Here is a 17,648-nt window from a genome sequence, read left to right on the forward strand (position 1 = left end):
CGAGGAATCGGTTGTGAGAACCTTCTGATGAGGAGGAGTGTGAAACAGCAAACCTCTGGATAGATTCGAAGAGGTCATCAACCAAAGTAGAGACTGCCGAAGAGCAGGAGTGACTATGATGTGTCGAGTCAACGGGTCTGACACTTGAGTCCATTGAGAAGCTAGGGTCCACTGAGGAATTCTGAGATGGAGCCTGGCAAAGGGTGTCACATGAACTGTAGAGGCCATGTGGCCCAGGAGGACCATCATGTGTCTCGCTGAGATGGACTGGCGAGAAGATACAGACTGGCAGAGATGAAGAAGAGCATCCATGTGCTGAGGAGGAAGGAATGCTCGAAGCTGAATGGTGTCCAGTACCGCCCCGATGAAGGGAAGGGACTGGGTAGGCTGCAGATGGGATTTGGGGAAGTTGATCTCGAAGCCCAAGCTCTGCAGGAAGCAGATCGTGGTCAAGGTCGCCGAAATGACCTCTGGAGCAGAGGGGGCCTTGATGAGCCAGTCGTCGAGGTAGGGAAATACCTGAAGACCCCTGTTCCGGAGTGCAGCGGCCACCACCACCAGACACTTCGTGAAGACTCTGGGAGACGAGGACAGGCCGAAAGGAAGCACTCGATACTGCAGATGTAGATGTCCCACCCGAAATCTGAGGAACTGGCGGGAGGCCGGATGAATGGGAATGTGAGTGTAGGCCTCCTTGAGATCCAGAGAGCATAACCAGTCGTTCCGCTCGAGGAGGGGGTAGAGAGAAGCAAGGGTCAACATGCGAAACCTCTCCTTTACTAAAAACTTGTTGAGGACTCGAAGGTCCAGGATGGGTTGCAGATCGCCCGTCTTCTTCGGGACGAGGAAGTACCGGGAGTAAAAACCCCAGTTGTGCTGGTCCACCGGGACCGGCTCGACGGCCCGAAGCCGAAGCAAAGCCTGAGCCTCCTGAAGGAGAAGGACGGTCTGCGTTAAGTTGGAAGGATACTCTCTTGTAGGGTGGTCCGGAGGGACCCGATGGAAATGAAGAGAGTATCCTTCTCTTACGATGGAAAGGACCCAGAGGTCGGTGGTAATAGCCTCCCATTGATGGTAAAAATGATGGAGGCGACTCCCGATGGGAAAAATAGGGGGATGCAGAACGAGGTCGGTTATGCTCCCTGGAAGAGAGTCAAAAAGGCTGAGTAGCCTTCGGTGCAGCCGGCGGCTGAGGTTTCTGCTGAGCCTTCTGGGGAGGCTGTCTCTTCGCCGGTTGTCTCGCAGCAGGAGTCTGACGAGGAGTGTAGCGCCGCTGATAAATCAAAGGCGGTCTAGAAGGTCGAGACTGCTGAGGCTTGGGCTTAGGCCGAAGGATAGATTGAAAAGACTTTTCATGATCCGAAAGTTTCTTGGTAACAGTCTCGATAGACTCGTCGAATAAATCAGCGCCCGCACAAGGCACACTGGCAAGTCTGTCTTGGAGGTTCGGATCCATGTCAATTGTCCGAAGCCATGCCAATCGACGCATGGCCACGGAACAGGCGGCAGCACGTGCCGAGAGCTCGAAGGCATCGTATGATGACTGCATCAGCTGAAGACATAGCTGGGAAAGGGAGGCTACCACTTCCTCGAACTCGAATCGAGCCTGAGCATCAATGTAAGGAGTAAACTTGCGGAGCACCGGCAAGAAGAACTCCAAATATGAAGAAAAAAAGAAATTATAATTGAGCACTCGAGACGCCATCATAGAATTCTGGTAGATTCTCCTACCGAACTTATCCATCGTTCTCCCCTCTCGTCCCGGTGGTACAGAGGCATAGACCTGGGAGGGATGAGAACGCTTGAGAGAGGACTCGACCAGCAGGGATTGGTGAGAGAGTTGAGCGCCCTCAAACCCCTTATGATGAACAATGCGGTATCTTGCATCCAATTTGCTCGGGACCGCAGGGATGGAGTACGGCGTCTCGAAACATCGCATGAATGTTTGATCCAGTAATTTATGCAGAGGAAGTCGAAGAGACTCCGCAGGAGGATTAGGCAAGTGCATGGTGTCGAGATACTCCTTAGAATACCGAGACCCAATGTCCAAAGTCACATCCAAGTCATCCGCCATTTGCCGGAGGAAGGAAGAAAAAGACAACTGGTCCGCCAGTACCGGCCTCCGAGACGGACTGGAGGAAATAGAAGCCTCAGGATCCAGGGAGACTTGGGAGCGACAAGGAGAATAAGAGGTAGATGGCTCCTCATACTCCGGCCCCTCCTGGGGAGATAAATCTGATGAGGAGTACCCCAGATGTGGCAGCTTCTTCTGTGGCAAAACCTCCGAGTGGCGCGAGGAGTGCCGAGAGGAGTGTCTGGATCGATGTCCCTCCCGGTGCTGGGAGGGAGAGCGAGAACGACTATACTTCGCATGGTCCCCCGAAGCTTCCAGTGAATGTATGGGACTGGAAGCGGTAGAGCGAAGGGGCGGAATGGAGGTCACCTCCCGTGTTGCAGCCCAGGCCTGGTATGGAGTGCGGAAGAACTCTTCCTGTGATTTACTATGCCCAGGACTTCGATCATCAGTCGGGGGAACGGCACTGTGATGGCGCGGAGGCGTAATGGGCTCCAAAGGAGGCATATCGCTAAGGGAAGCCCGCCTCGAGAGACCAGCCGCCCTTCGCCGCTCCTCCTCGTCAAGCAACGAGATCGATCGACGAGGAGGAGGGGGAGGGGGCGGTCCGCCCCCTGGGACTGGGACCGGGAGGTCACCCTGGATGGAGGCGATTAATCTGGGCCCCATAGTCTGCATGAGCTCGACAAACTGAGCTTCCAGCAGGGACCGCAGCGAAGCCGATATGGAGGGATCTGCACCGAAAGGGGGTCCTCCAGCACGGTCTTCACGCTCCTTCGTGGTCGAGTGCTTCTGCTTGGCAGCTTTCCGCACTTTAATGACCACAGGTGGAATAGTGGAAGGCGGTACCTGAGCCGAGGACAGGCACCGACGTCGAACTCGTGGCCGAAGTCGGGGTAAACGAAGCCGGCTTCAAAAGGCCCGGAGTCGCAGGAGCAGTCGCTGGTTTCGCATGAACAGGCGAAGCGGCAGATGAAGTCAAAGCCGAAGGTTCTTTAGCAGCTTCCATCTTGAACATCGACTCCCACAACAGGCAGCGCCGCTTAAACGCTCGCGCTGTTAGAGTGGAACAAGGCCGGCACGATTTTGGGAAATGTTCTGGACCAAGACACTGCAGGCAGCATCGATGCGGGTCCGTCAGCGAAATCGCGCGCTGGCACTTGCTACACTTTTTAAAACCGGTGATTGGCAGGGACATAGGCCGAAAAAGCTCCGCCGCTAGATCGAAGGAGCTGGGCCTGAGCCACGTGGCCGACCCGGCCGACTCGCCGGAAGAAAAATTTTTTTTTTTTTTTTTTTTAAATAAAAGAAAGAAAACACACGAAAAAAGGAAAAGACATCCAAAATCGCGGAATTAGAAGGCAATAAAACGGGAATTCAGTCAGCGCAGAATTGAAGTAAAACTTCTCAGCTCCGCGGAAAGAAAAGAACTGAGGAGACACGCCCGGTCCATCGGGCGGGAAGGCACTGGCACATGCGCGGTGCGGGCATCTCGAAACTTCTAAGTTTCTTCAAGCAAGACATGCTTGTGAGACGTCCGTATCGGGGCTCTGTCGGATGACATCACCCACTAGTGAGAATACCTGCCTGCTTGTCCTGGGATAATGAATATGCATGAGAGAGATTTGCATATAATGGAGGTGACTGGCATGCAAATACGCCCTATCCATATTCATTAGAGCTATTCTGAAAACCTGACTGGCTGTGATCCCTCATGTATATAGCCATTCCCTGTTTTTCTTTTCCACTCCACTCCTGTAGCCCCTCTCAGTCTTTTCTCCAGGCTGAAGGGCCCTAATCTGTTTAATCTATCTTCATAAGGGAGCTGCTCCCTCCTATAATTTTTGTTCCCATTTTCTGTACCTGTCTTGGTGCAAACTGGGCACATCTTGTAGCACTATAGAACAGCCATGTAGTAACCATAGCAGAAATTCTGGCTCTATTCCCAGTCAACCTTCAAAGGGAAGGAAATCCAGGCTCTAGCTCAATTTGGTTGCAGGGAACCACTGAAGGGGAGAAATCCTGTCTCGGGTTCTAGCCATGGCCTTAGTCAATTTCTCTTGATTGGAAAATCCTAGCTCTGGCTCTAGCTAGTCACAGAGACATGGATAGGGGAGGAGATATATTCATCTCAAAGATGTCTGCCCACAATTCACAAGCAATGCTGACTGCCCTATAACCAAAGGCTGAAGGTTATTCAAAGATCATTTTCAGTACCTTGTTCTGAGTGTATCCAGGCAGAGAGGCAGATATTTGTCAAAGAGAATAGTCAGGTTAGCCTTCTCCGACTGGATTTCCCTCTTATCAATCCAGCTGGTCACAGGAGGGTTCCAGCCTAGGTCTGCTGGATTAATGTACAGAATCCCTATACAGATAGAAATATATATATATCTCACATGTAATATATCAGACAATGTCTCAGCATGGCAAACAAATTCTATCACATGTAATTGTATTATTAAAGGAACATGTTCTCTTTCTTATCTAGGGTCCAAACTAATTTAGTTGCTTAGGACACTACTCCTATAACTGGTGGGGCAGTGCAGAGTGTTTCCATGTGTACTTTGTCGTGGTTACATGTGTGCATGGTACAACTGGAATACCTTACCTGCTCGAGACACTGTTGCTGGTGTAGCAGTGCGAAGGTGACTGATTTCAAACACCAACCTCATAGTTGGATTGAGTGGGATTCTCTCATTGCTTGCCAATGTCAACACCTGCAAAGGGGAGATTCTATCTTTTTAAAAGGATATTAACAGTCAATGTTAACCACCCAAGTCATTTGTAATAATGGATTTATTTTACCTTATTATCATCCATGACAGTATTGAGAGATTCAATCCACATCGGATCAATATCACCATCCAGCACAATCCATTTGACACCATCATGTGTGATATTGGCCAACTCACGCATGATGGATGAAAAAAGCCCTAAAACCAAATCAAAAGGTAATCTTTTACTTTGGCATTTTGACCATCCCTGTATCCAATATCTTGATGTCAGAGATGGTCTTCAAGGGTTCAGCTAAGATAAACAAACCCATTCTATGCTCCGAGATCCCATACAGTCATTAGACATGCCTTCTATTGTCATCACAAGCTTGTTAAATAGCAGATAAGAAAATAAAAATCATTTTTAAAAAACTCCAACATTCATAAAAATACAGGAACCATTAAAACCAAACATGGAATAAGAAAATATTTTAAAAGTTTAAATTTCTTAGTAGTACAAATTAAAGCATTATTTTTACGTGGTCCTGATTTTATGACAATCTTGTGGTTTACTCTTTTTGTTTGTTTGTTTTTTTACTTTTTTATATTCACAAGTTCAATTATGCCAGTAGGATACAACTGCCTTCCCTTTCTGCAGACACTGGAAGGATTTTGGTAAAGCTTTAATACTTATTTTCCCCTTTTGAATTACAGTACAACAGATGAAGAATGGACAGACTTTCAAATATACCTCCTGGTTGCCAGTATTATCTGTAAAATATTATAGCATATGCAACCACTAGTTTGTAATTCAAAAATGAGTTGTATGCAAAATTATGTTTTACTCTAATGTTGCCATATAAACATAATATAACTAAACATACATCTTTATTATTTGTTGCAAGGGAACATCAAAGATGATGCATACAGTGCTTTAAGCACTGTTTCCCAACCTTCTGTGTCTTTGGACCTTCTCCTGGTTTTATTTTTACTTTTATTTTTTTAGAATTGTATTTATGTCAATTGCTGTCAACCACCTCCCTCCTTACATGTTTTACTGTATTAGTAGTGAATGTTATGTTTGTCGGTTTTTATTATTTTATTGAATTTTTGAACTTATGTAAATCGCATTGGATTTGGATTATGCGAATTAATCAAAGAAATTAAATAAACTTGAAACTTTCAAATTTTTCCAAGAGGCACAGGACTGTGAAGTAACTTACTCAAGGTCCCACAAGGAAAGCAGCAAAGGAGAATAATAAACTCTCTTCTGATTTTCTCCTAACTCTGATCTAAAAGATCAATCATCTAACTCAGGTGTAGGTAATTCCAGTCCTCGAGAGCCACAGGCAGGTCAGGTTTTCAGGATATCCACAATAAATATGCATAAGATAGATTTGCATCTCAAAGAGGCAATGCATGCAAATCCATCTCATACATATTCATTGTGGATATCCTGAAAACCTGACCTGCCTGTGTCTCTTGAGGACCGGAATTGCCTACCCCTGATCTAACTAATACACGTCTCAAACTGCTGCATCGCTAATCTTCTCCCACTGACCCTCCCACCACCACTACCACATGGCTCCAAAAGCCCAGCATCAGTGGAAAGAGGAAGGCAGGTGTCCGAAGCAGACACAGTGAGGGTATGGTAGATGGAGTTGTGGGTATAAAGAAAGGAAAGAATGAAACTGAAAGATGAAAGGAAGGAGGGAAAGATGAAAGACTGACACTGAGAAGTTGTTGACAAGAAGAAATTAAATGTTGAGGGAAAAGAGGGAATGATGAAAGGATAAGTAGAGACGCTGGAAGGAATTATATATGTGTTAAAGAAATTGGAGGAAGGAACAAGTGGCTGGAATGAGTAATCTGATGGAAAGATGAGAATCTAGATGGAAGGAAGACTACAGCTAGGATCAGATAAAGGAAAAATGGAAGAGGTGAAAAGTGTAATGGTAGGAGAGAGAGGAAGAGGAAAGGTTAGCCAGGGTTAGAAGCAGGAAGTGGAGAGCTGGTGTGCAATGCAGGAAAGCATTTTGTTGTGACTAATTTCTGCACCACTTGTTGAAACCACAGCACTGCAGAAAATTGGAGGCCATATTTTATAGGCTCCTCCTACTTTCATAGTGCATTTTCATTAAATTTACCGTCTTTCCATTCTCTTGTTGCAGGGTTGATGACCCCAAACAGTTCGTCATTGGTCACAGCTTTAGGGTTGAGGTCTGTCCACACTGGGCGCCTTTTCATGATCTGGTATGTTTTATTCAAGGACTTCAGCACTTGAGATTTGCCGGTGCCAGCGTTCCCCACGATGAATACAGAGTGACGAACAGCAAGCAGCTCTTCCAGCTGTACCACCTATAGACACAGCATTGCACAATTCATCTTTTTGCTACAATGCTAACTTTAGCCAAGAATAATCTTTTTTCAAAGAACTATACTTTGTGAACTTACCAAATTTATTTATTTATTTTTTTTAGCCCGACCACCCAAAGGAGATCAGAAAGGGGTTAAAAATCAGGTATTCAAGCATTATCCTTATCTGCCCTAGTAGGCTCACAATCTATCTAATGAATCTGGGGCAGTGGATGATTAAGTGACTTGCCCAGGGTCACAAGCAGCATGGGGTTTGAACCTACAGCCTCAGGGTGCTGATAGCCTTCATGTGTCTTATATATTCAAGGACATTGGGTATTTTTCTGTCTCTGGAGGGTTCACAATAAAAAATAAAAAGAGTTGGGTCCCTTGGTTCTCAATCCACTGTTCAAACCATTAGGTTATTTCTCAGATCTACATGCTGTTCTGTTATGAATGTCCATAATACCTGAAAGCTATGATAGAGCCTGATATTTCTCGCAAGTTTCACATTCAGGGGAGAAAGAGGACAGCAACCATTGGGGGATTAAGGAGGTGTCATGCTCAATCAGAGCACCCTTCTGTTACCTAGACATGACAAGTACCAAATCTAAATAACAATGTCCATCTTTTAAACATGGACATCCTTTCCCCTTCTGTGATCAAATTTGGATGTCCATATTTTGGGCCCTCCTTAGTTCTACCTAAAGCATACCCACACCACACCCTCTTGCCATATGGACTTACTGCAGTGTTAGACTTCCATATTTTGCATATGTATAATTGGGATTTGGATGTCCATGCAATATGGAATCTAAATGCCGATTTTCAGATATCCAAAACCAACAAATAAACACCATAATGTCTTACTTTCAGCACAAAGTTGTCCTCCGCCTGCAGTTTCAGGTTTATCACAGCCTGCTTTACACATTTTTCGAAGTCGAGATCTCGCTTCCTGGGCACATCCAGGGCAGGAAAAAGGTCCCCTATAAGACCCATGAACACGGGCATGTCATCGGTCACTATCTTGGGAATATTGAAGTCCCGTAGAGCTCTCATGAGGACTTGGTCTTCAGGACGATCTGGATCTCCTCTTTTCAAGGAGCCTGCAACTACCAGCACAGATTTGATAGCTCGCAAGCCCCAGTCATAGTGATCCTGGAAGAAGCAAGACAACATTGACATATTAAAGGAAGTAACAACACATTCAGAAAGAGAAAGCTGCTCTCTGAATGATTTTCACACAGAGAAGTACAAGACTGGAATTTGACCCCAGTGTACTTCTGAAATACACTGGTATGGATGATTGCTTCCACTAGAATAACATAACATAAAAATTTACTTCTATACCACAGTACCGTGAAGTTCTATGAGGTTTACAAAAGTTAAATAACTACAGTTAAGGTCATTGGAGTCTCTAACAAAGGTAGTTTTCATACAATGAAGAGGGCAAAAGCTGGATTAAAGCGGGTTGAGGATAGTTTGAGACAAAAGAAAGTCAAGAAAATGGCGGTGAACAGCATGTCCGAGTAGCTTGGATAAGAGGGGGAGGGGGAAATGGAGTGATAATTGGAGGAACAGGTAGGGTCCAGTGAAGGGTTTTTGAGGAGAGGTGTAAATAAGGCATGTTGAAGGCATCAGGAGCAGTCGCAGTGGAGAGCGAAAGGTTGAAGATATGGCAGATAGAGGGGTTGACAGTACGAGAGATAATAATAATAATAATAATAACTTTATTCTTATATACCGCCAACAATCTTGCGACTTCTAGGCGGTTTACAATAAAAGAAACTGTAAATACAATCAAGTGAAGCTTTACGAACAGCTAATTAAAGAGTATAGCAGTGTATATTTCGTACAACGAATTAGAGAATATAGCAGTGTACATCTGATGACATTAATGATGTTAACGTCAGTTTGTGTGTTGCAAGGCCAGGAGGTGCCAAGTTGTTTACACAGAAGTAGAAATATTCCGTAAGTTCATAGAGTGTTCATATTTAGCGAATAGGGGTTGGGGTTAACAGTTTGCACGTTCAGGTATGTGGTGATGTTACGAGGGGGGTTGATGTTCCGGTTCGTTACCTAGGTATTTCAGGAATAGGTAAGTTTTTAGGTGTTTCCTGAATTCTTCATAGTTGTTTGTGTGCATAATTAATTTTTCTAGGTCTTTACCCCATTTGGCTGCTTGATATGATAGCAATTGTTGATGGTGTCTCTTATATTTGCACCCTCTAGCTGGTGGGGAGACAAATTTCATGTGTGGTTTTCTTTCATGTCTGTTGGTTGGGAATGAGAAGAGGTCTGTAATGTACTTTGGGGCTAGACCATTTAATACTTTGAAGCAGAGACATCCTAGCTTGAACTTCGTGCGCGCCTCCATCGGCAGCCAGTGTAGGAGTCGGTAGAAAGGGGTTATGTGATCGGACTTCTTCAGCCCGAAAATCATCCTGACTGCTGCATTTTGTATCAGTTGTAGTCTTTGCCTTTGCTTTTGGGGGATTGTCAGATGGGTGATGTTACAATAGTCCAGGTGGTTTAGTATTAGGGATTGTACTAGCATTCTGAAAGCGGAAGTGTGGAAGTACGCCTTAATGGACTTAAGTTTCCAGAGAGTGAAAAACCCTCTTTTGATTAAGGAGTCTATGTGGTCTTTCATGGTTAGTCCTTGGTCTAGTATTACTCCTAGAATCTTCATCGTTGGTTGAATGGGGAAGTTTAGATTGTTAATTTGTAATGGTATTGTCGTATTCTGTGCGTGTGGCAAGGCTATGAAGAATTTAGTTTTTTCTGAATTGAGTTTCAGTTTGAAATCTGTGGTCCATTGATCCATCGTGTTTAGCGCTTCAGTTGCTGTGGGGGTGATTTCAGAGGGGGATGTTGTAAACGGGATTATGATTGTGAAGTCGTCTGCATAACTGAATACTTTTATGCCTCGCTGGGTTAGCTTCGTTCCTAGTGAAGCTATATAGACGTTGAAGAGTAGTGGGGATAGTGGGGACCCCTGTGGAACGCCTGATGGGTTTCTCCATGTTTTAGAGAGGTTGTAATTGAAGCGAACTTGATAGGTGCGGGTCGTAAGGAAACCTTGGAACCAGTCCAGCACTTCGCCTCCTATGCCGATTGAATCTAGACATTGTAGTAGTTTTTTGTGATCTACCAAGTCGAAGGCTGAGCTCATGTCGAATTGCATCACTAAGGCTTTGTGGCCCTTACTAAATAAGTTACGTAGGTAATCTAAGATTGCTGCTATCACCGTCTCAGTACTGAACAGTGGTCTGAAGCCTGACTGGGTTTCATGTAGCAGTGAGAACCGATCTAGGTAGTCCATCAGTTGGGTTTGTACCAAGCCTTCCATTATTTTTACGAAAAATGGGATAGATGCTACTGGTCTATAGTTGGTTGCTGATGTTAGGGGTAGTTTATGATTTTTTGGGATTGGGGTGATTATAATGTGACTGTTTTTTGATAGGAATTTTCCATTTTTGAAATTGTTGGACATATGAGTCCATAGTGTCATCTTAAAGTCTAAAGGGGCTTCTTTCATTATGTTGGGTGGACAGGGATCTAGGATGCAGTTTGATGTGGTATATTTGTTGTAGAGTTTTATGAAGTTATTCCATTCTAGGTCCTGAAAGGAGTTCCAATACATGTTCACTGGTGTTTCGTTTTCGTGTAAGTTGGCTATTTGCTGTTCATCTGTGTTATTTGTTGGGCAGTTGTTCCTTAGGTTCACAATTTTTGAGTTAAAGTGTTGTGCTAGATCGTCTGTTGATGGAAGTTTTATGTCGTGCGTTGATTGACTGTGGCGTGTGGTGTCAAATAGATTTTTTACTAGATTGAACAATTCATGAGTGTTAATTCCTTTTGCACTTGTGTTGGATGTGTATATTTTGGATGGCCATCAGTAGTCAGATGAACAGGTAGTGATTTTGGAGGAGAAGAGAAAATGTGAAGTTTCCTCCTCAGTGATTTCAAAGGAGGAAGAAAAAGTGGCAGAGGTCAATAGAAGGTCAGTAGGGTGGATAGGAGGAGAGGTGGTAGTGATTCTGTCTAGAACTCAAGGTTAATTATAAGAACATAAGAATTGCCACTGCTGGGTCAGACCAGTGCCCTGAGTCTAGCCATACTTGCATAAGTTCTGGTTCAGCAGGAACTTGTCTAACTTTGTCGAATCCCTGGAGGGTGTTTTCCCCTATAACAGCCTCCGGAAGAGCATTCCAGTTTTCTACCACTCTCTGGATGAAGAAGAACTTCCTTACGTTTGTACGGAATCTATCCCCTTTTAACTTTAGAGAGTGCCCTCTCGCTCTCTCTACCTTGGAGAGGGTGAACAACTTGTCTTTATCTATTAAATCTATTTCCTTCATTATCTTGAATGTTTCGATCATGTCCCCCCTCTGTTTCCTCTTTTCAAGGGAAAAGTGGCCCAGTTTCTCTAATCTCTCACTGTATGGCAACTCCTCCAGTCCCTTAACCATTTTAGTCGCTCTTCTCTGGATTCATGTACGGCGACCAGTGCTGGACGTAGTATTCCAGGTGGGGGCATACCATGGCCTGGTACAGTGGCATGATAACCTTCTCCGATCTGTTCATGATCCCCTTCTTAATCATTCCTAGCATTTTGTTTGCCCTTTTTGCCGCCGGCACACATTGTACAAATGGCGTCATTGACTTGTCAACCAGTACTCCCAAGTCTCTTTCCTAGGGGGTTTCTCCAAGTACTGCACCAGACATCCTGTATTCATGTATAAGATTTTTGTTACTGACATGCATCACCTTATACTTATCCACATTAAACCTCATTTGCCATATCGCGGCTCATTTCTCGAGCGTGTTTATGTCACATTTCAGGTCTTCGCAATCCTTCTGCATCCTCACTACTCTGAATAACTTTGTATCATCTACAAATTTAATCACCTCGCTCATTGTACCAATTTCCAGGTTGTTTATAAATATGTTGAAGAGCACGTGTCCAAGCACCAAACCCTGCGGCACTCCACTCGTGATGCTTTTCCAGTCCGAATATTGACCATTTACCCCCACTCTCCGTTTCCTATCCGCAAACCAGTTTTTAATCCACGTGAGTATTTCACTCTCAATTCCATGGCTCACAATTTTTGGAAGTAGTCATTTATGCAGGACATTGTCAAATGCCTTCTGAAAATCCAGATATACAATGTCGACTGGGTCACCATTGTCTATCTGCCTATTTATGCCCTTGAAGAAGTGCAGTAAGTTCGTCAAGCAAGATCTTTCTTTACTGACGCCGTGCTGGCTGATCCTCATCAGATTGTGTCCGTCTAGGTGATCAGTGACGCGGTCCTTTATCAGCACCTCTACCATCTTTCCTGATAACAAGGTCAGACTCACCGGTCTGTAGTTTCACGATTCTCCCCTCGAACCTTTCTTGAAGATCGGCGTAACATTTGCTACTTTCTACTCTTCCAGAATCCTTCCTGATTTGATCAACAGATTGGCTATTAGTTGGAGCAGTTCAGCTATAGTCTCTTTCAGTTCCTTGATTACCCTTGGATGGACGCCATCGGGTGGATGCCATCTTGTGAACCTTGTCATGGAAGTACTCAGGCATAGTCTAGGGAGAAAGCAAAGGAGGAGCTGGAAGTGAAGGCACCTTGAGTAGTTTGATTGTCTTAGGCTCAGAGGTAAAGTGCTTAACTGGTTCAACATTTTGCTCGCTGAGTGGCATTATTTAGTTTTGGTTGGTTCATTGGTTTCCACTTCATACCCTTTTATTAGTAGGGTTATTAAAGGTTCCTTTCTTTCCCCTTTGCGATTTAATTTATTTGTAAGTCCAATAGTTCAATCCCTTGGTATTAGTGGCTATTTTTTTATTATTAGTTATTCATTTATTTATTGTTTGACAATATCCAGTTTGCATCATATGTGAACCCTATGCAACCTGATAGTTCTCTTTTAAATAACTGCTTAGAGCAGTGGTCATTGCAATGCCCGAGAGTCAATGGTGACCTGCGGAATCCTTCTGGATAGATCGCGTACCTATCCAGTGAGATCTGGTACTTGTTCACTGTTATCTTTCCCAGTGGCGCTACTGTAACTCTTTTGGCTACCAGCAGCATGAATGAAATAAATACATTGCCTTCAATGACCTGGAAGTTTTTCCTCTGCTACTGCTTCCTGTCCCCGCATAGGTGGGAAGCAGTAGCAGAAAGCTTCCAGGTCACTGAAGGCAGCGTGTTTACTTCACTCATACTGCTGACGGCCTGAACAGTTACAGCAGTTACATTTCTGGCATATCCCTTCACTCTCAAAGTAACAATCTGCTCTATATTTTGCCTCCTTCTGTGATACATTTGGAAAATTAACATCATCTAGCCTTTTTCTACTTGATTCTGCCTGAATCTGACCTTAGCTCGTTTCACGATCACTCTTCTGCCTATTGGGTCTGACCATGGTGTTCCTGTGCCCCAACACACATCTTGCCTCTTTCCGTCTGGTAAGCAGGGTCTAATCTGCATCCACAGAGAACACCTGGCAGACTCTAAGGACTAGAGTACAAAGGGAAAGAGGCTGTTATAGGTGAAAATGAATGATCTAGATCCAGAATCTCTGGTGCTCCTCATAGTGGTTGAGCCAGTCATGACAAGCAGAATATTTTCAGATTTATGTAAGTGGAATTTTTCTTTTCAACAAAATCATTTTTAACAACAAAAGATATGGTAATATTCCAAAAATCTTCCAGAATTTCATATCAAACACTTATTAGTATATAAAATCATTAGAGGATAATTTTGTAGCTAAGTGTAAGTATACTGATCAATTTTATTTTATTTTTATTAGCTTTTTATTGTAATATACGTAAACAACAGCAATGATCTTCTTAAAGCCATATCAACATAGCATAATTACAACTGCATAACAAGTTTCCCCCAGTCCAATCCCATTCCTAAACGTGGAATTTTTTGACTTTTGAAAGAACTTTAATGTCACTAAATTCATAAAAGAATATCCAATACCTGCAAGCTATTAAGGTACTGTTGTATACTTGATGTTATTCCTTTGTGCAAGACAGACAGCAGGCATCACACACTTTACCTGCTTTGACAGGAGCTCTTTGCACAGCTGATAGAGAGTGATAAATTTCCGGGCTAATAATCGAGCTTCGATGAATCCTTCTGCTACCAACATGATTTCACATATCAGCTCGAAATCTGGTACAACCATGGCACATGGCCTAAGACGCAATACAAGCAACTCTAATATTAAAAAAACTATTAAGTTTGGAACACAATGCATGCACAATTCATCAGATGGATCATAACATACGTGGGTATTAATACATAGAAGATCTGGGTTTCATTTCCAGCACAGGTCCATCCTCCTTGGGCTGGAAGCTCTGCAGAAACTAGAATACTCAAGGTCCTTATTCCTCAAAGTTTGGAAAGATGCAAAGGTTAGCAGACCTTGGTTTTATTCTCAGCACAGACTCCTGCTCCTATAGCTATCCAAGGTTGGGAGTGCATTATAAGCAGTGGCGTAGGGAGGGTAGGAGGCACATGGGATGGTGGCGCTTCCCCATGCCCTCCTCTCTGCCCCCCACTCCTTCTCCACAACCTCCCTTCCCCCTCGCACCTCTATAAATCTTTACCAGTGCGAGCAGCTTCTCCGACTTGCTGCTCACACTGGTGTTGGCTTTTCCTCTGATGTTACTTCCTGGCCCTGCAACCCGGAAATGATTTCAGAGGGAGCCAGGCTGGCGTGTGAGCAGCAGGATAGAGTAGTTGCTCGCGCTGGTGAAGATTTAAAGAGATACGGGGTGGGAAGGAAGGGCCTGAGTGTGGCATGGGAGGGCAGAGAGGTGCCAGCGCCCTCACCAAGACGGCGCCCAGAGCGGTCCCACCCACCCCCCTTACTATGCCACTGATAAGGTCCACATAGAGTTATCCAGAGCTAGGTTTTGCATGAGCTATCCAGAGCTCATATCTCCTGGTCAGAAATGAAATGCAACAACTTAAAAAGAAAAAAATTAGAGAGGAAGAAAATAAAAAGCAAGAAACAGGCTTGTGGCAGCAGTGCATATTGCCATCCCAGGAAACCTGATTTGATTCCTGAGCCATGGCTTGGATCTTTTGGTTGGAGATGATGCTAAGAGAGCATTCATAAGCCCCTGGAGCAGAGTGGACAAAAAGAAAATTATTGGCATACCACCTTTCTGTGGTACAACCAAAGAAGTTTACATATTATTACAGGCATTTTAATCTAAGCTTTTATAACTGGAGGCAATAAAGGTTAAGTGACTTGCCTATGGTCACAAACATAGTGGGAAACTAACCTGGTTCCTCCCTGGTTCTCAGCTCACTGAGGTAACCACTAGGCTACTCAGGGCAATCACTGGATACATAGTTGACTTTCTGAAAACCACGTTGCAAATTTTTTTTTTTTTTGCCTATTTGTTCCATCAAGTCTGCATATTTTTTCTCTCTTATTTTTTAACCTAAATATACATAACACACTTTTCTAAAACTGTTTGTTTATTAAAGTGAAGGTTTTTTTAATAGTAACTGTTAAGCTTTCTACTGTTTGCTAATCATGGTATTCTTATGAATTCCTATTGCTTTTGGGTTTGTGTGTTCTTGAGCATGTTTATTTGAGGCAGGCTTTTTCACTCCCTGCCCTCATTACATGGTGACAATTCTACTTGTAGCTGATATCAGGAAAGTGACTGTTCACCTTTACAGCAAAGGTTCTCAACCCATTGCTAAGTACACAAGGCAGTCTGGTTTTTAAGATATCCCCAACAAATATACATCTTCTCATTAGTAAACAGGATACCTGTATCCATCTATAGCTTCAATTACTAACCTCTAACTCCACAGGGAAGCTATTATACTCAAGACTAACAGTTTAACATTCAAATATTTCATTAAACTATTGGTTTATCACCTGGTTACAGAAAATACTTTCACAATCATTATAAAATTACAAAAGAGAGACCAAACATTCACATACCAAACGCCATTCATTACATCCTCAAACTTGCAGCTACATAGTAACATAGTAGATGATGGCAGATAAAGACCTGAATGGTCCATCTAGTCTGCCCAACCTGATTCAATCTAAAAATTTGTTTTTTGGGATTTTTTTTTCTTCTTCTCCTTAGCTATTTCTGGGCAAAAATCTAAAGTTCCGCCCGGTACTGTTCTTAGGTTCCAACTACTGAAGTCTCCGTCAAAGCTCACTCCAGTCCATCTACACTCTCCCAACCATTGAAGCCCTTCCCAGCCCATCTTCCCCCAAACGGCCATATACAGACACAGACCGTGCAAGTCTGCCCAGTACTGGCCTTAGTGCTTCAATATTTACTATTATTTTCTGATTCTAGATCCTCTGTGTCCATCCCACGCATTTTTGAACTCCGTCACCATTTTTCCTCTCCACCACCTCACTCGGGAGCACATTCCAGGCATCCACCACCTTCTCCGTAAAGAAGAATTTCCTTACATTGCTTGTCCTTAATCATATATCATAAGTTCCTTTTTCCAAAACTGCTAGATATATAATAATAATAATAATAATTCTTGTATATCACCCAACCATATGTTCCAGGCGGTTCACAACAAAGAAGGACTGTACAATAGGTAAAACATACATATAAACAGAGATACAACAATAATCACGTTACAAACTTATCAAACAGATACGTTTTTAATAACTTTCTAAAAGCATAATATGATTGTGCTTGTGGAATCAGAATACTAAACCAGGAATTCATTTTTCCTAAGTCTTATCTAAAAATCTTTTAGAACGACAAGCTTTTAAAGATGGATACATGAACAAACAATTATTTCGGGTATTTTTATTTGACTTATATAACTTAAATTGGCAGGATAGGTATCCTGAAGCCAAACCAAACAGAGTTTTAAAGCAGATACAACCAAATTTAAACAAAATTCTTGCTTCAAATGGCAACCAATGAAGTCGTTAAAAAAAAGGACTCGCAGGGTCACATTTTTTTAACCTGAAAATCAAACGCACTGCTGTATTTTATATTACTCCAGATCCCACATTGATCCTTAAAACGATCACTGAATGTTCCACAATCTCAAAAAGGTTCTTCTACACATAATATGCAGTGCAGTCCAACACCATGCTGTGTTTCGCTGATTCGCATCTTCAGGAGCTGTGCCTGTAAGGATTCCCAGTGTCATTTGTTATCTCCTTGAAGCAGCTCAGGGGGGAACATACCATTCTCCTCCACACTTCACATCTCCCAACCTCAAACTGATCTGAAAGTAGTCATGCTTTATGAGGTTGTGGAACATTCAATGATCGTTTAAAGATCAACTTGGGATCTGGAGTTAATGAATACATTGATATATCTAGCAGTTTTGGAAAAAGGAACTAATGATATATGATGAATAAGGACAACTGCAGGTTTGAGGATGTAATGAATGGCGTTTTGTGTGTGAATGTTTGGTCTTGCTTGTGTTATTTTCTGTATATGGTTATTTAAGTAATTTTATGATTGT

The 17,648-nt window shown here is 43.3% G+C and overlaps 1 protein-coding gene across 2 annotated transcripts in view; it reads right to left on the minus strand.

The window, feature by feature from the left end:
* The window catches only part of DNAH9 (dynein axonemal heavy chain 9), a 366,622-nt gene that overhangs the window by 269,546 nt on the left and 79,428 nt on the right, over positions 1-17,648 (minus strand). For both annotated transcript variants that reach the window (XM_033960210.1, XM_033960209.1), the window contains exons 30-35: positions 14,215-14,353; positions 8,014-8,301; positions 6,936-7,146; positions 4,880-5,007; positions 4,683-4,791; positions 4,292-4,439 (exon numbers count right to left, since the gene is read on the minus strand). In XM_033960210.1, coding sequence (XP_033816101.1) covers positions 4,292-4,439; positions 4,683-4,791; positions 4,880-5,007; positions 6,936-7,146; positions 8,014-8,301; positions 14,215-14,353 — 1,023 coding nt within the window. The remainder of the gene's footprint in view (positions 1-4,291; positions 4,440-4,682; positions 4,792-4,879; positions 5,008-6,935; positions 7,147-8,013; positions 8,302-14,214; positions 14,354-17,648) is intronic.

This window comes from Geotrypetes seraphini, chromosome 10, assembly GCF_902459505.1.
Source record: "Geotrypetes seraphini chromosome 10, aGeoSer1.1, whole genome shotgun sequence".
In the NCBI taxonomy this organism is placed as follows: domain Eukaryota; kingdom Metazoa; phylum Chordata; class Amphibia; order Gymnophiona; family Dermophiidae; genus Geotrypetes; species Geotrypetes seraphini.